Below are 23,502 nucleotides of genomic sequence, written 5' to 3' on the forward strand. Positions count from 1 at the left end.
AACATATGCAAGCATTATATCCCTTGTGTTGGGGAAGTAAACTATGTAACACACATGTCCACTATAGCTACAGAATGTTTGTTGTCAGCTAATTATATCAATCTGGTAGAGTTAACTAATAATGTTAACACTATCACTGAAGATATAACTTAGAACCACAAAATAACTCCAAATTGTTGACTGCTTGAATGCTTGACTGCTTTTGTGTATCTGCCCATGCTGCGGACATATAACTTGGGTACAAGTTAGTAATTTGTAATTTTGAAAACTACTTAACAAATGTGTACAATCTGTTCTTTTAAACCACCATTGCTAACTTTCTGGTGGCGGTGTTCTCATATAATTTGGTTTCAAAAAAATGAATTTGGAGCCAGTTGCATCCAGTCCTTTTAATCTAAATAAGGCGGATTTTATTAGGCATATTTTGGGGGAACTTTTGGAGAATGTATGGACAACACAACAACAATAAAATTATTACACATTAAAATAGTTAAAACAAAGGTGTGAGGACATATGAGCCATGGTTTTCTAAATATATTTGAGTAAAAACGAAACAAATGCACCCACAACAAAACATACCTTCAACATCCTTGATAGTTGCAGCCTGCAGGTATAACTCCAGGCCTTCGGGGGGCAGTATAATACACATCTGGTGTCGATGTGCGTGACGTCATCGTGAGGCGCGAAATCTGCTTGGGAGTTTCCTGTCATATATAAACATAAATAATGCAACTTTAAGTCTGAAAAGTAGTGTTTCTGACCTGTAAGGTAAGACTGGGTTGACTTTAATGGATATACGCGTTTCATCTCGCGTTATAGTAGCCGTTGAAATAACAATTGAACTCTTAATGTCGCAGTTAGAGTAAAACTAATGTGCTTCATGGACTAGCAACATTAGCCGTCCAAAAGCATTAGCTAATCCGTTTGTCCTATGTACAAGGAATTATCAACATGGCGTTGTTTCATGTACGCTAAATGTCTTCTTGATCAGCAGTCATGGATATCAGTGCCTTTGACGCGGATAATTCCGTCAGTTGCCGGCTGGCTTCCATCATTCCTGATATCTGTAAAACTGAAGACTGCTGCCTGGGCATCGACGAGGCTGGCAGAGGACCTGTTCTGGGTATGTTATTTATTAACTTCTTGCATGAAATATGTCTACGCCTTTCAACTCTATCTTGGCATGTGAACAAATTAGGACACCCGATGGTGTGTGTCAGTGCAAGGATTCTCCCAACTTTTTCTGCTTTAAAGTTGACTGGAGCCAATCTAATCATATCGCTGCTGGTTTGATGTTTTTTTTAATGACTAAATCAAATCTACTTACACTATAACAAGGTGTCTGATAACATTTTTCTGTATATAAAACTTTGTCCTCTTCTTGCATCTTCATCACTTGGGCTGCACTAGGCTGATTCTGGAAAATATGATTAAAAGTAATTCTTAAAATTGCATCTCTCTGGACGAATTTGATACACATTCACAGATATCCTTTTTTTTAAAATTATTCAACAAATGGTCAGTGACTTAAGGCCAATTAATTTTTAAGTATCTTTAGTGCCGGTGATGGTGGTAATCTTTTTCAAGCAATCTTGCTCAAATATCACATGCATGTGCTTGTCAGTCCCCGGAAGTTGATTCCAAGGCAACTGCAAGCATAGAAATGATCCGAAATAAAAGACGCATGCTGCTAGTGTGTGCTGTTTGTGTGCTTTTGGTTGTGGATCGTTTCTGTGTTTTGAGTGTTTGGACATTGCTGCGCATTTGCCCCATGTTTCATTGAGGTGTGTGATAAACTTCATCACACCATGTAGTGTATTTGACACAGGACTAATAGCACAGGCAACACAGTAGGTGTGCATGTATTGGCATTTTTTTATCACCCATTTGTGTGATACTTTTATTTTTCATTTAATATTTGGAATTCAGTGTACTAGTGTCATGTTTGTGGTTCAGGGCCAATGGTGTATGGAATCTGCTTCTGTCCGGTTTCCAAAAAAGAGGAGCTGAAGGACTTGAAAGTGGCAGGTAATGCTAAGACACTAACATCTCAACTCATTTAGGACATATTCCTTTCTGTTTTTATTATACTGTGGATTTCTATATTTGAGTTTGTGTACTTGTGTACGGGCCGGCATCCCAGATATTTACATATGACAACATCCACACTAGCATCGGTTTTCATTCATTCTTTCATTTTCTTCCGCTTATCCTCACGAGGGTCGCGGGGGTGCTGGAGCCTATTCCAGCTGTCTTTGGTTTTGACATCTAAAATGCCACTTACTGAACAGCAGCATTTCTATTTAATGACAATGTTGGTTAACTTCTTTTTATAATAGTGTGACAATTAAACTTCCAAACTGAGATGGGTGCAGTGCATCGACAATGCAGAGTTTACTCCCTGTACAGCGATATAGTACATAAAACCATAGAGTATGTATATGCGCAGCATATGCTGTCTTTCATTTTAACATGTGTTTTTGAACAGATTCCAAAACGCTATCAGAGGCAGAAAGAGAGACTCTGTTCCAGAAACTGGATCAGAGCAAAAGTTTAATCGGTTGGGCCTTGCACATTCTGTCTCCTAACACGATCTCCACCAGTATGTTACAGAGGTATTTTTGTAAAGTGCAATCCAGTACACGTGCCCTTGTGTGTGTTCTAACAACATGTCTTTTTTTAAGGACAAAATGCAACCTGAATACCCTATCACATGATGCAGCCATTGGTTTAGTTCAGTTTGCATTGGACAGTGGCGTACAGCTCACAGAGGTATGTAAGTGTTTTATATTTACAAGTAGGGCCAGGGTTTAACAATGTTACGTAATATGTTGTATGAGTGGATATATACACTATTTAGATACATACACAACTAATTATATTTGCACATATTGACCATAATTTTTTGAATTCAATTTAAAGTATCATAAACACTATATTCTGATGAGCATGCACCAGAATCGTTAGCACTTGCACAAGTGAAACAGATAAAAGTACGTGACCCATCTTGTGTTGATGTTCACTTTGTTTGTAATTATCGTGAGAATAAAAAATAAGTTGTAAAATGCGGAGTCATTTGAGGACAGCTTGTCACAGGCTAAGCCTGTGCTCATGTTTTGGTGTCATTAGACTTTGTTTACACATTTTGCCTGGCACTCACTGCCTCTCTAGTGGCAGCTAGCCAGCTTGTTTTTGACCTAGTGCCTGTCATGTTCACTTAACAATCTTGCTCTCTTGTTATCATTATAATACTTCTGGTTTATCCCTCTGTGTTATCGTAACCCCGGACACTCAATTTTATATTGTTTTATACAAAAACCTCAAAAGTGAAACGGTCCATGCTTTTTGTGGATGTTATGTTCTGGGCTGGTGAATGTGGAGGTGTGGAGGTGGCTAGCCAGGGTGAGGTTGCACAAGCAGAAAAAATGATGTAACCTCCCACCAAAAAAAAACAAAAAAACACAATTTGCAGGACCTTGCATGCTGCATCGGGAATGTGAGTAAATCCACTGTATATATGGATAGGCTGATCGAATTGCAGTTTTAATCCAGGAAGGAAAATTGTCAGAGCACCCACACAATAAAACAATGGGAATTAACGCCAGTCTCTCTGCAGGTGTTTGTGGATACAGTTGGCCCTGCTGAGAAGTACGAGGAGAAGCTCTCCAAGCTGTTCCCAGGCATCAATGTGACAGTGAGGCCAAAAGCTGACTCCCTCTTCCCAATTGTCAGTGCAGCCAGTATCTGTGCTAAGGTCAGACCCACAGCATCGTACTTTGTCCTGGAGCTGCTTTTATGCTTGTTATAACTTTGCAGTCTCTTGTCAACTCAAGATACATTATGATAAGCCCCTGGTAAATTGGACTGTTTCATTTCACTGATATCATCTCCATTGTGACCCTTAGCCATCATTGACATTTAACTGATGCAGTCCTGTTTGTCACTGTTGTTGTTATGGGAATTGTTGTTGCTGCTGTTTTTGTCTCTCTCTCTCTACTCTTCTTTTCTGTGTTTCTTCTTGCTCCGGTCCGGTCGCTCCAAATGCGCATAACAAAAACATCAAATAACGGCAAATAAAATTTCATGGTACAGGGAAGTTGTAGCCAACACCTTTCCTGACACAGAGCAAATCTGTCTAGCATGTAAGGGCATTTAGATCAACAATAATATCTGCCCCAATGGCTGGACGGGACAAAAAAAAAAAGATACATTATGATGATTGCCTTTTTGAGAAGTAACAAAAGTCACATAGATGTACTTAAGCCTTTTCAGTACATTTTTAGAGAGAGAGTTTAACATTTTCATGTGTCCATATCTTGATTTGTGTCATGTCATGCTTGTGTTTGGCTGATCAGGTGGCCAGGGACCATGCTGTGAAGAACTGGACCTTCCTTGAGGACCTGGGAGAGGTGGATGCTGATTATGGCTCAGGATACCCAAATGGTAACACTTGGCGTAACAAAATGGCACGCTTCCTGTGTAGTGTTTGAGATAGCCTTCTGATGCCACATGTTTTAACTCGCAGACCCAAAGACCAAAGCGTGGTTGTTGAAGTACTTGGATCCACTGTTTGGCTACCCCCAGTTTGTGCGCTTCAGCTGGAGCACGGCCCAAGCCTTAATTGACTCCAAGGGGGTGACCGTCCACTGGTAAGTGCTTCACAACATGTTTTACTTTAGGTCAGAGGAGTATGCAGAGATTAAGGATGATTTATTAACCAGAATTAAAACACTCTTCACTGTGTCCTAGCCCTTGGTGGTATATGGTCCTTAAAGTGGGAAGGACGTGTTTGGCGGAGTTGATAAATTCAAAGCATAACAAGTTTTCTGCTTTTTCCCATGACAGACAAAAAAGGAAAAGAGGCTTCAAAATTAGCTCTGGTTTTGATTCAAACATTTGTATCTGCTCATGTGTGAAAGCCAAAATTAGATTTCTAATTGAAACATTTGACCCCAGGAGATGAGTGTTTACCACAACCCGTATTCAATCCCTCCTCAGGGACGATGACGAGGATGGAGAGAAGGCAGCGCAGCGGCAAGCCAAGAGGTCCATGTTGTCATACTTCAGTGCACCAGGTGGCAGCAACAACCAAACACAGACACACCGTTTCTTCACCGAGCGGAGGCTGAAGAGCATCAACACTCTCTGAGGCAATTGAAGGTCTTGTTATTGCTTTCATCACCACTCAAAACACAACTGTTGAAATATCTTTATTTGTGTCCTGTTTGTGTGTGTATTTTTAATGTTTGTTTAAACATCCCTTTTCTGAAAGAGAAAAACATTTAAATACTGGTAGATGTATTGTTTTTAATACAGATACTGCTCTCTAGTGGCAGCACGGAAATGCAATTTTACTTTTTTAGAATAGTTTTACATGGCTGACTAAAAACACTTGATATTGAAATAAATCCTCACTCACTGATTGTAAAAATGAGTTGCACAATACATTTAGATATTCTTGAAGATGATTGCTCGATGGGGGTGACATAGCCCTGGTGGTAGAGTGGTCGTTTCCCATCCTGAAGGTTGCGTGTTTGATACGCCGTCCTCCTGTGATCCTGTCGAAGTACCTTGGGCAAGATACTGAACCCACAGTTGCTCCTGATGCTGGTTATCAGTAGATAAATGTGCTAAGTTTTGAAGTGCCTTGTTGGCCTTGGAGGGGGGAAAAGCACTATACGAGTGAAAAACCATTCACTTGGTGATATCAAACAATTAATGGTAGAAGCAGGCAGGTGACTTGATTGCTTCAGTAAACATTTGGATTAGATTCAGAAAAAAATCTAATACAGAAACAGCATCATTTTATAAGAGACAAAAATATCAGCTTAAAATGCTGGCTTTTGGCTCTTATGTGTTAAACACATTTAATACAGTAGACATTTTGAGGTTTGACCCCTGTCTTGTTTTAAATAGCTACAATCGCTATATTTGACATCTTACCATGGAGACTAGTGGGTACAGGTGTGAGGTAAACAAAAGAGGAGGCATCGTGACATGACAAGATACCGTTCCTTTTTTGCAGTGTCTTAAGGCGTTGGTCCTTGAGATGGTTGCCAAATTTTGCCAAAATCCCATCCAGTTGCTGTTCTTTGCTCTCAAGCGAATCCTTTGCCTCTTCATGAGTCCACACTAACCACAGAAGACACCAAAATGTATGATGACACGTTGCACATGTTGCACTACAGTCAACTAAACAGAATCCACCTGTTTTGCTGCGGCTAGATGTCACTAGCTTTGTGCCGAGACTCCTGGATCTTTTTCCCGCAGTTCATAGCCAAAGTGGACACCGCAAACGATGACAGGATGATAATGGAGCTCCCCACGAAATGAGACGATGCTCCTCTTGGGGCCGCCCTCAAGGCTTTCCTGGGGAATGAGTCCCGGTCGAAGGCTGCTGTGGCGGCCACTGTTTGAGCCTCGTGTTCCATGGCTGGTTGTTTCCCTTGAAACAAACTTCACCGGCTGGCCTTATGTGGGTTTGATGCTTGTCCTGAGGCAGGAAGACACACCTTGTGTTTGATGTGTTGTGTCCTGTCTTGATTCCTCCTCTGATCGCTTGGTCTACGTCCATTTATAACATCCATGGCTCGTGTCTAGTCCCTCTAAGAGGCCAGTTCTTCTGCGTCAATGGGATTTAAAAATAGCTAGCATAGCATGGCCAGGGAAGGACTAAGGTGGCGATCTATTTCAGCTCAAAGCCGCCTTAATTCCATTAGATCATCCTGTCATTGTCTGCAGTGGCTGAGTCGTGTTCTTTAGACAGAGGCTTGTAGCCAGTAGCCGTCTGGAAACAAATTAACAGAGGGTATAACAAATGAACACAAAGTACAGCCAACTCCTGGAGGTCACATGTCCATCATCAGGGTCATTTATCAGTCTGTGCTGACATACCGAGTAAATAGGCTTTAGAATTTATACTTTATATTTTTTTCATTTTGTAATAGTTGGGGTAACAGATGCTCCACTGGTTCTTTATTTGCTTGATTGATCATGTCCGTCTTATCCGAAATAAACATTTTTTCAAATAAAATCCGTAAGCTAAAGTACAACAAAGGCATAAGGGGCACATGAGGTGAAGTTAGCAGATTAGCAACAACATTAGCAAACAAATTGTCAGCTTTGACACAGCAGTCATGATCAATATTGGGGAATGAATAACTTGGTTTGTCAACACAGCCCAAAGAGGAGATAAGATCTTTGGAAAACTAAAAATATCAGGTCTTTGAGGGCCAACATTTGGAAATTAACAAAAAAATTACCATCGTCATTGGATGTGATTAATTCAATGTTTGGCATAAGTAATTATTTAATATTTTATTATAAATCTCCACATTTTCCCACCCTTCCATCAAATAAAAACACTACGGTCAAAAGGAAGAGGGCATTGACTTCATAGCTTTGTATTAGAGAATTCCAGAGCAGTAGCAACATTTACAAATTAGTGCGGTTAGTTCTGCAAAACATCAACCATTCAATTTGCTTCTTTCTGTAAAATGCCAAGTACCAGTGGCTCTATCAATAACTAACCATTTCCGTTCTAATTGACGCACCGCTGAGGCTGACATGATAGTGGAGGTCAGCAGGCCTTTAATCCCTTATCTTGTTACACACAGTCCCAGTTTCTTTTTAGAGCTTCCCTTGAATTACATTAATGGGATTGTGCCGGTTCCTCTCCACAAATGACACAGAAAGCTTACATGAGACTTGCGTGTATTGGTGACTCACTCTAGTCTGAGAATTATTTTTTGAAACATTCTTTCTCACCTTATATTGCCTACTCTCATACCTGCTTCCATGATGTACACATTTCTTTGGTCATTATTCTGCATGTTGTGTTTTTACATAATGCGCATTGCGGCTTCTGTCCACACTGTGTCCCCATTGGATCAAAAGGACTCGTGGACTACAAGGCAAGCCGGTCAAAAGAGGATTCTAACACTGCCAAACCACACTGAAATTATTGCTACACCTATTTTAGTATATCCATTTTCACTTCACGGGGGTATCCCAGTACATTCCCACTAAATTGAAAAGTAACACATTTTTTTTGTTGTTGTGTTCCTTTACTATTATTACATTACTTTATTGTATCACCCAGCACTGGCTCTTGTTATACAAGTATGGAAAATAGTATAATATAATAATTGCGGTAAAGTGGAAGAACTCTGAAGTTGTCGACTGGAAATGTTATTTTAGTCAATGTCATTTAGGAAAACAACAGTAAACACAAAATGCAATGCTTTAAACCAAACTGTCATGGATGTGCATGCCCATTCAGTGTTGGCACCACTTATCCCTTTGAATATTTTTACTTGAGCATGCTGGACTGTTGAATTCACCTGACTTCACCTCCAGCCCGTCTCTTATCTCGATATGTATATCTGCTTATTACACAGTGATTTATTTAAAGGAGCTCCTCTGCAGACATCAGGCTTTTAGCACTGCTGGAGTCTGTGACCTACTTGCACAGAAGATTGAGAGGGGAAATGCAAGGTTTTTCAGGCACTTGGAGGATATGAGGATAAGAAAAAGGGAGATATAAGGGGAGTGGGTACTTTAGTGATTTAAAGAAGTAACCTTACAGGTTTTTCTTTGGCATTTTCTGATTCCACTCTGAATTCTTTATAGGTATGAATGTTAAGGTTGTTTGTCTCTATGTGCCTTGTCATTGACTGGCAACCGGTCAAATGTGTACCACATGTCTCGCCCAAAAGTCAGCTGGGATAGGCTCCAGCATACCCCCGCAACCCTAGTGAAGATAAGCGACACACCTCTTGCGCGTGTGTGTGTGTCTTTTGTTAATGGGTCTTAATCAAAATCTAAAACGTGTCAGCGCCATCTCTTACACAAGAGGAAGGTTAAAAAGAAGAGAGTGCCTTTTGTTCCAAGTAAAAGGTCTTGGTGAGTCAGAACAGAGTGGAACATATTCCATTTCTAACACTGCCATAGAAAGCAGCAACAGAAACAAGAATGTTTGGGTGATGGCACGGGCAAAGAAAACCAAGGTAATGAACCAGTGCCTTATGACGATGCTGGGATTATGAACCCAACTTGTCTATGATTGCCACCAGTTGCACACAGTTCCACTCGGGTGAAGCAACTGCACCCTACACCTGACAGGAAGTACACCATACAAAATAAAAGCACAATAAAAGTTCATCTTCCTGTTCTGTGGAGCATTGCAATCTCATCCGCCAGTGGTTGTTTTACTATATTACTATCTAGCTGTTTATTTAAGTTAAGTTAAGAAGTTTACTCACGTTTGACAACATTCCCTCTCCACATCCTTAAAACGCTATGCCTCCATCGCAGTGATTATAAAATGTATTTATGATTTTTATTTTGAGTCCTTAACTTCTTTTCTATGACAGTTGAAGTACAACTTAATGCACAGTTCAGTTAAATTATATTTTACCCTTGTATGACCATTATGTTTAACAAGCACAGCTGATTAGCTTTCAGCAACCATGCCTATGTGTCCTTCTCACACACTGTCTCCATCACAGAGTGAGCGAACATTATACACCTGTTAACTTTACGCTTGTATGGCTGTTAAGAATGTTCAATCGTTAATTAAAAAGTTAAAAAAACGCCAGTTCATAAAGGTTTTAAGATGGGGACAGTTTGACCTTGGAACTAAATATTATTTCCAATTGAAAGAAATGGACAATTAGCAAGAATGCTAACCAAAATTGCATTTTTTATGTGTATTCAAAGAAATGATTTACAAGAACCTCCCCTGTGTAGGGAATTAGAAAACCACTCTGCATATTTTCTGGGAAGATTGTTAGATTGCACAGTCCTGATAGATGAGTTGGATCTGAATGAGCTGACCCGGCATTCAGCTTCAAGGGCACTGAGAGTGAATAATATTTTTTCCATGCTATTTTCCTATTAAAGTGGGAAGCTTTTGAATTAACATAATTTTCTCCAAGACACAATACAACCCGGTTCAGCTGCAACAGAAGCTTTTAAAATAAGCTGGGACAATGACTTGATTCAGTGGTTACATGACAAATTCTTGTTCACATTTAATTAACATGAAAGTTAACGTAGGCATTTTAATGAATCACAGAAATTTGTTCTTTGAATCATTTTCATTGACATGCAGTTCATGAAGAGATGATGTGGTGTTTGTGAAACAGGCTTAGCATGTCGGGGAAAGCTGCAGACATATTGCAAATCCCATTCCTGCCAGGCTTTTGGTTGTGAGTGCTGACCCCACGTGACCCCCCTTGGGGCATCCTTTGAAACAGGCTGACATCATTTCTGAAAGCTTTTGTCTGTGTCTGCTTTTTGCCCATAGCTAGTGTCACGGTGACACCACCTTCCCTATATATCCAAATCATACAACTAATGAACACACCAAAAAATGTAAAATTCATGCGCTTTCATTAATTATTTAATGTTAATAACAAACCCCCCCTACATAATAGAGGAAGGCGACAAGCTGCTAACTGGGTCATGACTTCAAATGGGATATTTCACCTGCTGACACTGATGCAAGGATAACACCTTTTTCTTTCTCATATAGTCATGTGTGTACACGTCATACGCACATTAGGGTGTTTTCATTAACATGTAGACAGTAATGATTAGCATCAAATGCAAATGCTCTCTGGTATTTATATTTTACAGAGAGTTATGTTAGCTTGTTACAGTATGTTGTTTGACTTGCAGTGATCCTCACCAGTCCCTGTTTCGCTATCCTTTGTAGAATTCATCTTGGAGAGAAAAAAATGTGGATCTACTTACCGCCACCATGGCATGTTTTCCATGGTTGAACTTATTCGATGAGGAAAGATAATCAGGACAGTTGATGGTAAAAGCAGCTGCCGGTAATACACATTCATTCCCAGTCCTTGATCAGAGGCATATTATCAAAACAAGTGTCCTATGTGCCCATCTGATGCTGCAGATGACGCACATAACGAGCGAGTATTATTAAAAAAAAGAAAAAATAAATATATGTATGCACCACAGCAATATGAAAACATGCAACCACTCATCTATCACATGAAATATGCATTTCAATGTTAATTTGCATGGCAAAAATAACATTTGGTGTAATGACCACTTTAACAACAACCCACAGAAACCTTTGTGGTTCTGTTTTTAAAAAGCGAAAAAGTGACACAATGCGATGGACTTTGTTCTATCGTGTTCTTTCACTTTAGTAAGCAGTTCCGGACACACCATGCAGTTTCAACATTAAGGGTTCGATTGGATCATTCCTTAACTTGTCAATACAAGGACATGTGGACAGTGGACAGATGATCTTTTGTAACACTGCATCATGTTTCAGTGATGGAGGTCAGCAATTATAATTGACTCATGGCAGATGTGGTAATTCCAAACAATTGATCCAAAATGGCATGTTTTATTGATGTCGTTACGGTAATTTATTGTCATCCGCTAAAATTAGTTTTGTCATACTTTCTTAGCTGGTTGGTCACTATTGTCAGATGAAGCTGGAACTGTATTTTTAAAGCAAAATTGGGAATACAGTAATTGCACTAATTATGGCTATGGTGTTAAATGTTAAATTGGATAGAGCTTGTTATGTTGGATTATTATTACATGGCATTTATAAACCGGTACCCATGTATATCGACCAACAAAACAGCAACAGATCCAATGTTGTAATACAGAGCGAACTGCTTGATACTACTGAGATAATCAAGTCTACTTAGTATTACTACTTACTACTTCTATACTACAATATGAGTTGCACACCAACAGCTGAGTGTCACAACCAACATTTTGCTGCTGGAGGATGCTGGCGACTCATGTTTGAAATGCAGCTACTAGTAGAGTTAATAAAAACTACACAAAGAGGTTTCCTACAGCCATAGTAATAGTAATGTGAATGTTTTTACTCTACCACGACATTTTGTATCACTTTGGTAAACATCCAGGATGGCTGTATCTCAAAACAGGACATGTACTCTGAAAACAGGACGTCTGGTCACCTGACACTTTATCAATGCCTCATGCAGACAAAAGGCTACAATGTTGCATCATGGCGATCAATGCAATCACGTTCTTTACAGCCACAGCCACTTCTCGGGGTCCCAGCTGTCAACCCCCCCTTTTCCTCCCATGTATCCGCGCACACTCAGTGGAGAGCGTCTGGCGTCTGAGGGGTTAAACGTCACCGTCTAGTAGGAAGTGGGTGGTTGTGTTGGAGATGCTGAAGATGGGGAGAAGAAGCCGTCAGTCAGAGAGGGACACAATGAAATGCACGTGAGAGGACACATGTTCGGCGCGGGGACGGTGCTTTCATGTGCATCCATGCTGAGCGGCGCTAGGACGGAAAGCAGCACGCCCACAATGGTGTCGCCTTTATGTGCATCGGAAGGATGTTCCGTTGATCGGGTGTGATCATGCATGCGCGGAACTCTAGCACGGTGGCTTTGCTTCAACTCCCGTGACATGTACACCATCTCAGCCGTGGACTGGCCTATGGAGGGATAGGTTCGTTTTCTCGAAAGCTGACAACAATTAGGTCGTTTCCGGTGTTTTCATTCTCGGGACTTGAGCTAGCACGCGCACCCGTAGCACCTTCCCAGCATGGGGTCCGGCGCTGGAGGGACACTTCCACGCCGTTTACGTTCGATTGGTGTTTACTTTTGAATCCATGTCACTCAATGGGAGCTTTTTCATCGTCATATCCACACCTTTGCTGCCGAATGATGTAAATTCAGCAATGAAACGCTTCAATTTTTAGCTCCATTGACAAGCGGCGCGTGCTTGGCGGAAGTCACGTGACAGTGTGGCTTACTCTGACGTCACTTAAAAAAAAAGCTAAACTGCAAGGGGCAGAGAAACTCTCCAGGAGGTATCACCATGGATGACTCTGGCATCATTAGAAGACGTAGGCTTCAGGTAGGAACCTTTCATTCTTTTTTTTTAATTAAAAAATTCACAAAAATAACAGCATTATGTACATGAAACACCCATTTTATATATAATGCCTGTTCATAATGGGGTAGATAATGCAGAAAACATAAGTCAAACATAATCTCACACTAAAAATGTTCTAACTGATAAACAGAAGTTGAAGGTCCCATGTTATGCAGATGAATGACTTGTTAATGGTGTACCGCTCGCCTAAAGTCAGCTGGGATAGGCTCCAGCTTGACAGTTGGACTGTATATGGATGGACTTTGTAATGTTATGGAAGGAATATGCCAAATAGCCTGAATATAAGCACCAAATATATGGGTTTTCATGAAGGAAAAGCCATCATGGACATATCCTCTCTGACCAGCTTGTAGTTAGATGAACCCACACTTCATGGAGAACAGCTTTGTATTTAAAAAAAATAAACTAAAAAGTAGGCTTCACTACACATCTTAAAATAAAGCTCGCAATCAAACTATCCTGCCAGTTTCATCCAGACGTGGGGGCTGGAAGGTTAATCATTTTATTTTTCTCCAACGAGTAGGTTAAAAAGCCTGGTGTTGCTTTGAAAGTGAGTGTTGACAACATGCTAGTGTTGCTAACATTTCTGTCCTCCTGTCCCACTCCTATATTACATTGTTGGATGTGATACAGTGGGGCAAAAAAGTATTTAGTCAGCCACCAATTGTGCAAGTTCTCCCACTTAAAAAGATGAGAGAGGCCTGTAATTTTCATCATAGGTACGCTTCAACTATGAGAGACAAAATGAGAAAAAAAAATCCAGATAATCATATTGTTTGATTTTTAAAGAATTTATTTGCAAATCATGGTGGAAAATAAGTATTTGGTCAAAAACAAAAGTTCATCTCAATACTTTGTGATATACCCTTTGTTGGCAATGACAGAGATCAAACGTTTTCTGTAACTCTTCACAAGATTTTCACACACTGTTGTAGGTATTTTGGCCCATTCCTCCATGCAGATCGCCTCTAGAGCAGTGATGTTTAGGGGCTGTCGCTGGGCAACACGGATTTTCAACTCCCTCCAAAGATTTTCTATGGGGTTGAGATCTGGAGACTGGCTAGGCCACTCCAGGACCTTGAAATGCTTCTTATGAAGCCACTCCTTCGTTGCCCGGGCGGTGTGTTTGGGATCGTTGTCATGCTGAAAGACCCAGCCACGTTTCATCTTCAGTGCCCTTGCTGATGGAAGAAGGTTTTCATTCAGAATCTCACGATACATGGCCCCATTCATTCTCCCATTTACACGGATCAGTTGTCCTGGTCCCTTTGCAGAAAAACAGCCCCAGAGCATGATGTTTCCACCCCCATGCTTCACAGTAGGTGTGGTGTTGTTTGGATGCAACTCAGCATTCTTTCTCCTCCAAACACGACGAGTTGAGTTGATACCAAAAAGTTCTATTTTGGTTTCATCTGACCATATTACATTCTCCCAATCCTCTTCTGGATCATCCAAATGCTCTCTAGCAAACTTCAGACGGGCTTGGACATGTACTGGCTTCAGCAGGGGGACACGTCTGGCACTGCAGGATTTGAGTCCCTGGCGGCGGAGTGTGTTACTTATGGTAGCCTTCGTTAATATGGTCCCAGCTCTCTGCAGGTCTTTCACTAGGTCCCCCCGTGTGGTTCTGGGATTTTTGCTCACCGTTCTTGTTATCATTTTGACCCCACGGGGTGAGATCTTGCGTGGAGCCCCAGATCGAGGGAGATTATCGGTGGTCTTGTAGGTCTTCCATTTTCTCACAATTGCTCCCACAGTTGATTTCTTCACACCAAGCTGCTTAACTATTGCAGATTCAGTCTTCCCAGCCTGGTGCAGGTCTACAATTTTGTTTCTGATGTCCTTTGACAGCTCTTTGGTCTTGGCCATAGTGGAGTTTGGAGTGTGACTGTCTGAGGTTGTGGACAGGTGTCTTTTATACTGATAACCAGTTCAAACAGGTGCCATCAATACAGGTAACGAGTGGAGGACAGAGGAGCTTCTTAAAGAAGAACTTACAGGTCTGTGAGAGCCACAAATCTTGCTTGTTTGTAGGTGACCAAATACTTATTTTCCACCATGATTTGCAAATAAATTCTTTAAAAATCAAACAATGTGATTATCTGGATTTTTTTTTCTCATTTTGTCTCTCATAGTTGAAGCGTACCTATGATGAAAATTACAGGCCTCTCTCATCTTTTTAAGTGGGAGAACTTGCACAATTGGTGGCTGACTAAATACTTTTTTGCCCCACTGTATTATACTGTTTATATTACATTGGACAACTAGTGCACATCATATACTAGTGAGTTGGATAGTTCGTAAAACCATGGTTCTCACTTGCCCTCTGTGGTATTAGTTCCCTATTTTTGGTTCTCCAAATCTTTACCTCAAACATAATGCCTGTTCATTGCAATATTAATTTGCTTAGACAAGTGACATACTATCATTGTTGAAATAACAATAACATATAACAATAAAGATAAATGGGTCTTAGTGCAAATAATGACTGGTGTATACAGAGGAGTAAAGTCACATATGAGTGTATTGTATATAATATAATGTACTTTGTGGAAGAAACACACATCATATTAGTGTATAATACACTACTTTACAGTAAGATGTCTTTTTACATTTACCATAATTTGCTATTGCTAAAAGGTAAGCTATACGGTGTCGTTATTATGACTTAATAAAATGCTATCAAGCATAGTGGGTGACTAAGCTCTGCTATGAGTTTCACATGTATAATAAGCTTAGTTGAGCCTTGAGTACTGACAGCAGATTAGCCCACACATCTAGTATGTTGGTGACAAGGGTTTGTTCCCTGGCAGGCATGAATCTTGTGAAGGTGTACGTGTCCATGATGCAGAGCTACTGATTTACCACTTAGCTGCAATGAAAGCACTCCGCTTCGTCTTATACCATCTGCTGCACACGACTGCTCATCATTTATAAAATATAGAATGGCACAATTGGATGATTTCCTGTGCAAATGTTGCCCAGTTTGCAGTAAATGGGCCACAATGTAGGCTGGATTGAAGGACATTAAACAAAATGATCTACTTAAATCGAGTTGGTGGTGAAGTTAATGTGGGTCCCTTAATTGATGTTTCTATTGGATTTACTTGCTTTGTCAGTTATATAGGGAGATGTTAGACAGGCACATTTGAGCCGTCATATAACCATGCAACCAGAGTCAGAAAATGATCAACTTTGAATGTGCTGAGCACCACAGTCGGCTTGTACACACCCATACTGCTCAACATTATTAGTATGGCTCTGTGTGAAAAAAAAAATAGTACTATTCATCCATCCATCCATAAACTGTGGACTGGTCGTACGACTACAGTCTTTTGAAAAATTGAAGACAATCCATGGAGTTATAATTTTCTCACATCTCCATATTACAATTGTCGTGCTCCCTATGCGTTGTAGTCAAAATGCTTTGCAGTACATTAGACAAATGGTCAGTGACTTATGGGTAATTCGTTGCTAAGTTTCCCCCTTGGCTCTGCAAAGATGTTTTATTTGATGGCAGCTATGTTTTTCACCCAGCCCTTCTTGTGTTTCCCCTAACAGTGTGAACCAATTTTTTTTGTGGTGATCAAGCTAAACACCCTAAAATTACAGCGTGTGACTTGTAGAGTGTGTGTGAGAAATTTCAAATCTTTCAAATCCAATCGGACTTATGAGGCCAAGCTACACTCACTGCACTTTTAGTGTGTTGATGCCCATATGTGCATATCAAATGGACTCCTAACCCTGTTCTCGCTCTCAATTTCCCCCCTGAAGTGGTCGATATCCATATTGAGTCAGAGGAGGTCTAAATGTTGAGGATGTGGCACAGTTGTCAGGCCCATTAGGAGGACTAATGGTGGCCTAAGAGCTCTGGGCCCTCGGGGAGGAATACTGACCACCAGCAGAAGAGCGGGCCTAAAAATGCCGGAGGCCTAAATGAAGGGGGGGTTGGCGGAGGAGAAGATGACAGCAGCCGTGGGCTACATAGACCCCATTTTAAGTGGCTATTACAACATAAGCATCCCTGTTCAGTGTGGGCTGTGGTTAAAGCCGGAAAGGGAGGCATAGACATTTAACATCATTCAGAAGGCTGAATTTTGAGTCTGGGCTATGTTTCAGTGATGGGTTCCATCAGGTGGGCTCCATTTAGTCTATTTGTGTTTTCAATTACATGCACGGTAAAAAATGCTACAAATGTTTTCAGATTTTTTGACAAACCCCCAAAATATTTCTGGATTAGCAGTGCATTGCTAACAGCACTATCAACAAAGGCAACATAGTTGACTATGAAAATGAAATCATGGTGATTATTATGATTTTACAACCTCCTACTGAATAAAGGCTGTGTGCTTTTTTTTTTCTTGTCTGGTTTAAGCCTTTGTTGTAGCTTTTACTTGTGAGAATATATTAATGCTATTTGGCTTTGAGATGAGATATTTTCATCTCAACTTACAAAGTGAAGGTTATTGTGCCATCAGTTGTAGTACTTGTACTCTGACACACGCTTACAGACACAAATCATTGTGTGTTTTGAGTCTCATTGCTGTCAGGGGTATAGAGGACATCACACAGGCACAAACACACACACACATTCGTAAAAATTATGTGTCCAATATTTTCGTCTGGGCAGCGGTTCCATTTCTAACGTTCTAAGTGTAGAGGAGTCATTCTGGAAGAAGGAGCAGACGTTTGTCCCTCACTGCTTTGTTCCATGTATTGCATTTTTGGTTATTGAAAACAGTTGTATAATATTTGCTACTAGCTGCACGGCGGTCGAGTGGTTACCACACAGGCCTCACAGCTAGGAGAGCCAAGTTCAATTCCACCTTCAGTCTGTGTAGAGTTTGATGTGTGTTTTTTTGGGTACTCCGGTTTCCTCCCACATTCCAAAAACATGCTAGGTTAATTGGCGACTCCAAATTGTCCATAGGTATGAATGTGAGTGTGAATGGTTGTTTGTCTATATGTGCCCTGTGATTGGCTGGCGACCAGACAACCGCGAGAGGGCACTCTTGTGCATATGCTTCCCGAGTGAAACCTGAATACCCCAATTTGTCGCTGCCGTGTATACAGGCAATACGAGAAGTGATGATATCACTGACCCACCACCGCCTCATCGCTGTCAAGTTACCAAAAAAAAAAATCCAACATAATATGCGACAATTCCGACGGATATGACTCATCACAGATGACATTCTCCCGATATTTTGTCATATAATCCATAATGACTTGCAGGTAGATGCAATTCCTCTTCTCATAATAACATACGTTAGCATACAACCTATTCACATTACGTGAATTTGTTCTCATTTATTATTACTGTAACTTACTGTAACAAGATATAGTCTATAAATTTTCCACCCAAAAAATTGTTTTCCTCTTTTATCGAAAATCCAGTTATTTCTTGTACTGAGTCAGACAGGGTTCCAATCCTTTAGAGACGTAAAGTCTAGAAATGACAAGAATAAACAGATTCCATCTTACAGTGCGTTTGCTCTGTACACTTTAGTATTATACTCCACAGTCTCTCCACTTTGCCATTTTCTTGCTGCCCTCAACCTCCCTTTGAATAAAATGTCTTTCCTGCATAGTTTACCTTTGTATGACTTATAGACATATAATAGTACATGTATTCCTAATCAGATTTTTTGGTACGGAACATTAGGTACATTAGAGGTAAGTTCTCTAACAGAACATATTGTCTAACTGCCCTGAGCTTCCTAAACAATTATGTCATCCATTCACTTGTCCTCATTAGATGACGTGTAAGTCGTCATGGGCAAGCTGGGCCAGCTGATTTTGGCCGAGAGGGAGGGTAGTGGTTGCCAGCCAATTACAGGACACATATAGACGTACAATCATGTACACTCATTTTCACACCTATGGATAATTGGGAGGCAGAGCATGGGGAGAACATGCAAACTCCAACACAGATCTTCCAGTGGAGATTCAAACCCAGATCTCCTGAATGTGCAGCAAAAATGCTAACCACTTGTCAACCATACGGGAACTAGTGGGAGTAATGGCTAATAAAGCCTAATCCAGGGGTCTCAAACTCAATTTACCTGGGGGCCACTGGAGCTAGGGTCTGGGCAAGGCTGGGCCGCATCAGGTTTTCAAAAAAAAAACAAAAAACGCATTTATTAAAAACAGAAAAATATACAAACTTTTTCAGTGCTTTGGTTCCGATTTTCTACAATAAAAGCTCTGATAAAACATTCCACTGTTCTCAAATATCTTAATTTTTATTTTTCTGCACAAAATAAGATGAAAAATAAATAAACAAATCAAGAATAAAGAAAATCAATCAATCAGTAATAAAAAATATAATAATAAAACAGCAAATAATAAAAACTTAAAAAAACACATATAGTTGGTGGGTAGACAAATTATTTTTTTCAGAATAAAATGAACAAAGCTTTATTAGAGCCCTGTAGACATGACAAAACACGACTATAGTCACATTTATACTCTTTTTATTTACAACATATTGCGCAACTGCAGGGTCTTGAGACACATTCTAACTCACAAACTCGAGCTAGCGACCTAAACGGTAGCCTTCAAGTTATTTCCTTTAAACTTAAATAACCAAAAACTTACCACTTCCACACGGATAGGGAGGATAACTATTGAGTTATTTAACCTTTAACATGAACATTAATCAAACGTAATAATTTTTTCTGGGTACATGATACCATACAGCATCCATATCAAACTTGCGCGGGCCGCACTAACATTTAACTTTCATATCAAGGCGGGGGCCTCAAACTAGTGTCCTGCGGGCCACATTTGGCCCACGGGCCGCATGTTTGAGACCACTGGCCTAATCCAACAAGGGATGTAATAGTAAATGTACAGGCAGAACATTCTCTGAAGGCTTTGTGAAGTCAATCTCCAAGGTTGGGAACTCGTCCAGTGAAGAATACAGTGATATTTGCCGATAGCAATCTGCTGACAACTTTTGGTAGCAGAAACAGAACAGAAGCTATGATTCTGCCCCGGCCTTGAGCACAATAACCAGTTTTCCCATTCCAGTTAATGTTTACTCCTTGGGTTAATATAAACGTAAAAATCACGTCAGTCATGTGTTAAGCAGAAAAAGTTGTTAAATATTTCAATCTGTTTTCGAAGGGTTCCTTTGCAACATGGCAAGGTGACTGAAGAGCAAATTAATTATTTGTAGTTGTGGCACGGATGCTCTACATAATGCATTCATTTGGCCAGGGATGTGTTCGCATGCACGCATCTGTGAGGCTGTTTACAGTTTGTCTATTTTTTTGTTTTTACTGGAGCTCTGGAAGCTACAGTATTTGTGACTAGGTTTACCAAAGTTTTGTTTTGCTAATATACACTTTGGAGGAGAGTGTATCCTCAAGTAGTGACCTCTAGTCTAATACAGTGGAACCTGATGTCCGTCCCTCTTATGTTGACAACCCGTCTATGTTGACCAGGGGTCTCAAACTCAATTTACCTGGGGGCCACTGGAGCTAGGGTCTGGGCGAGGCTGGGCCGCATCAGGTTTTAAAAAAATAAATAAATAAACGCATTTATTAAAAACAGAAAAATGAAAAAAATTTGCTTTGGTTCCAATTTTCTACAAGAAAAGCTCTGATAAAACATTCCACTGTTCTCAAATATCTTACTTTTTATTTTTCTACACAAAATGAGATGAAAAATAAATAAACAAATCAAGAATAAAGAAAATCAATCAGTAATAAATAAATATAATAATAATAATAAAACGGCAAATAATAAAAACTTAAGAAACCACATATAGTTGGTGGGTAGACAAATTATTTTTTTCAGATTAAAATTAACAAAGCATTATTAGAGCCCTGTAGACATGACAAAACACGACTATAGTCACATTTATACTCTTTTTATTTACAACATATTGCGCAACTGCAGGGTCTTGAGACACATGGTAACTCGCAAACTAGAGAGCTAGCGACCTAAATGGTAGCCTTCAAGTTATTTCCTATAAACTTAAATAGCCAAAAACCTACCACTTCCACACGGATAGGGAGGATAACTATTAACAGTTATTTAACCTTTAACATGAACATTAATCAAACGTAATAATTTTTTCTGGGTACATGATACCATACAGCATCCATATCAAACTTGCGCGGGCCGCACTAACATTAAACTTTCATATCAAGGCGGGGGCCTCAAACTAGTGTCCAGCGGGCCACATTTGGCCCAAAAAAAAACATATCGGTCGATCCCTAGAAGACACCTTATCATCCACCTGAAACAGCAGCTCCATGGCCTGATAGTAGTAGTGATGTAATGTCATGATTTTGCTATAATGGGATTTTTCACCAGGTCCCTACACTATACAGTAGATAGTTATATTCACCTTATATGTTCCTTCTCATTCGCAACGGCTTACAACTCTTCCACTACTGTTGTTTTTCAAGGTCCATTTTACAAGAAAAGCCAATTTTCCACACGGTTGTGTGAAATGGGATGCGAACAAGTAACATGGCAACAATACATAGCTGCCATTTGGCAGACATCAAGAGGGAGCAGGTGTTGGGGTTTCAGCCATTAACTACTTTCACCACCCCATATTTAAACACACACTCATATACACACACACGCAAGCACATGCTCTCTGAGACACTCTGGCCGAGCATACTTCCTCTTGATGATGTAACTCATTAGCCATCCCAGTAAAAGCACCCCATGATGGGTGATGTCATTCTCACTTTAAAATTATATTCAAGCAAAAGCACACATGCACAGACTCCCTGTTGGTCATTAATATTTTGGTAGAAGTAGATTTTGAAATTGTAGGTTTTGATTCAGATCCTAACTATTTTCAATTCTGATTCTTTTCAGAGGTCGGGTCTTAAAAGTATGCATGTTTTAAATGAGTGTAGTCCCTTTACATAGGAGTACATGTTTTTGAAAATCTAAATAAAAAACATTTACGCATATCCTGTTTATGTGTTGGAGAGTGAGTGTCTTATGATGCAGAATATACAATGTGTAACAATCATGTTATTGAGCTAACTTGCATATAGAATTTCAAATAAGAGCATCTGGAAAACTTCCTAGCTAGAGAGATGTTCCAGACCTGACCATCCATATTAATAAATATTATAGTTATGTCATTAAAAACCTGTTTACAACATTCTCAATACAATGCTTAATAATATTATTTAACATTATTAGAGCCCTCTACACATGGAATAATACCCCTAGAGGCCTAGGTACCTTTACATTCATATACCCGTGACGTGACGTGATAGGAAGTGATGTCGGGGGTTCAGAGTTGAGTTTACGGCTGCATCAGTTGCCTTTGTTTTTGTTAGGGTGTTTTATTAGGTATTATTGTGCCTGTTGTGAGAATTTCAAACCTGCAATAAAAGCCTGTTGTTCTGGCTATCAAATCTGGTGTGTGTCTCACCGAGCATTACAGTAACCTTACTGACACCTAGTAACCAGTGTAGAATACTACATATCTTCAATGTCTGTCTTCTAAGTACCTTATAATTTACTTTTTTGTTCATTTAGGCATTTTTATGCTTGAAAATGCTTAGATATGCATATTTATTTTACTTATAATAGGTTGTGTTCAACCACAAAATAGCATGATTTATTCATTTGTCATTCATTTTCTACCGCTTTTCCTCACGAGGGTCGCGGGGGGTCCTGGAGCCTATCCCAGCTGTCTTCGGGCGTAAGGCGGGGTACACCCTGGACTGGTCGCCAGCCAATCACAGGGCACATATAGACAAACAACCATTCACACTCACATTCATACCTATGGACAATTTGGAGTCGCCAATTAACCTAGCATGTTTTTGGAATGTGGGAGGAAACCGGAGTACCCGGAGAAAACCCACGCATGCACGGGGAGAACATGCAAACTCCACACAGAGATGCCCGAGGGTGGGATTGAACCCTGGTCTCCTAGCTGTGAGGTCTGCGCGCTAACCCCTAGACCACCGTGCCGCCCTTATTCATTTGTATGTTTTTGAAAATAAAAACGTAATAGTGGCAGGGACCGCTGTACTTCAATTCCAAAAGGTTTGAAGACAATCATCACTCTAGCATGCAATCTTTGTTTGTGATTGCATTATTTATTTAAAAACCAACACAGATCAAACAGTTATTTTTGAAAATCAAGGCAAAGAAGTCGACGTCGGTGTCTCGTGGTGCCAAAACTAAAATAGGTTGAGTTTGGTTTTTGCGAATGCTTGGTGAGAATTGTTTTGATGTGAGAGCTGCAGCTGTCGAGTCGTGTCTCATCAGCTTGTCTTTGTTCGGGGCCTTTGTAACACTTGTGTTGTTATTGCAAAGACAGAAAGGGAAGAGAGGATATATGAATGCAAGACAGCTCATATGATGAGATAGAAGACCATTTACTATTGGGACCTAATTTGTTCTAATACATTCGTGTTGATTTTCAACATCTGACCTTGATGTTGTAACAGTGTGGAGACTTATTGGATAAGGCAACAACAGATGTGTAAGTCAAGCTTCCCAACACTGACTTTAAGAAACTTTAATAGGGAATGGATGGTTCAACAAGTGCAATGGAGAAGATGCGTCCCACTG

The 23,502-nt window shown here is 40.1% G+C and overlaps 2 protein-coding genes and 1 long non-coding RNA gene across 4 annotated transcripts in view; 2 read left to right on the forward strand and 1 right to left on the reverse strand.

Moving 5' to 3' along the window:
• The first annotated feature begins 636 nt into the window (after window positions 1-636).
• rnaseh2a (ribonuclease H2, subunit A) lies at window positions 637-5,440 on the forward strand. 2 transcript variants are annotated; one of them, XM_058091182.1, is made up of 9 exons: window positions 637-768; window positions 995-1,123; window positions 1,957-2,028; window positions 2,489-2,615; window positions 2,685-2,772; window positions 3,617-3,754; window positions 4,356-4,443; window positions 4,526-4,649; window positions 4,999-5,439. In XM_058091182.1, the coding sequence occupies exons 2-9, from the start codon at window positions 997-999 to the stop codon at window positions 5,147-5,149; spliced, it is 915 nt and encodes a 304-aa protein (XP_057947165.1). In that variant the 5' UTR covers window positions 637-768; window positions 995-996; the 3' UTR covers window positions 5,150-5,439. The 2 variants fall into 2 exon arrangements, with proteins under 2 accessions (XP_057947165.1, XP_057947173.1); XM_058091190.1 differs by having other exon boundaries at window positions 663-768; window positions 992-1,123; window positions 4,999-5,440.
• Window positions 5,195-6,792, reverse strand: LOC131140610 (uncharacterized). The gene is made up of 2 exons (XR_009132430.1): window positions 6,208-6,792; window positions 5,195-6,132 (listed from the first exon to the last, which is right to left on the reverse strand). It is a non-coding gene; the product is annotated as an uncharacterized LOC131140610 (long non-coding RNA).
• Window positions 6,793-12,145: 5,353 nt separating this feature from the next.
• mast1a (microtubule associated serine/threonine kinase 1a) overlaps window positions 12,146-23,502 on the forward strand; it is a 58,886-nt gene continuing 47,529 nt past the window's right edge. The window contains exon 1 of the mRNA XM_058090587.1: window positions 12,146-12,891. Within this exon, the coding sequence (XP_057946570.1) occupies window positions 12,853-12,891 (39 nt within the window). The 5' untranslated portion in view covers window positions 12,146-12,852. The remainder of the gene's footprint in view (window positions 12,892-23,502) is intronic.

The sequence above is a fragment of the Doryrhamphus excisus genome, chromosome 1 (genome assembly GCF_030265055.1).
Source record: "Doryrhamphus excisus isolate RoL2022-K1 chromosome 1, RoL_Dexc_1.0, whole genome shotgun sequence".
In the NCBI taxonomy this organism is placed as follows: domain Eukaryota; kingdom Metazoa; phylum Chordata; class Actinopteri; order Syngnathiformes; family Syngnathidae; genus Doryrhamphus; species Doryrhamphus excisus.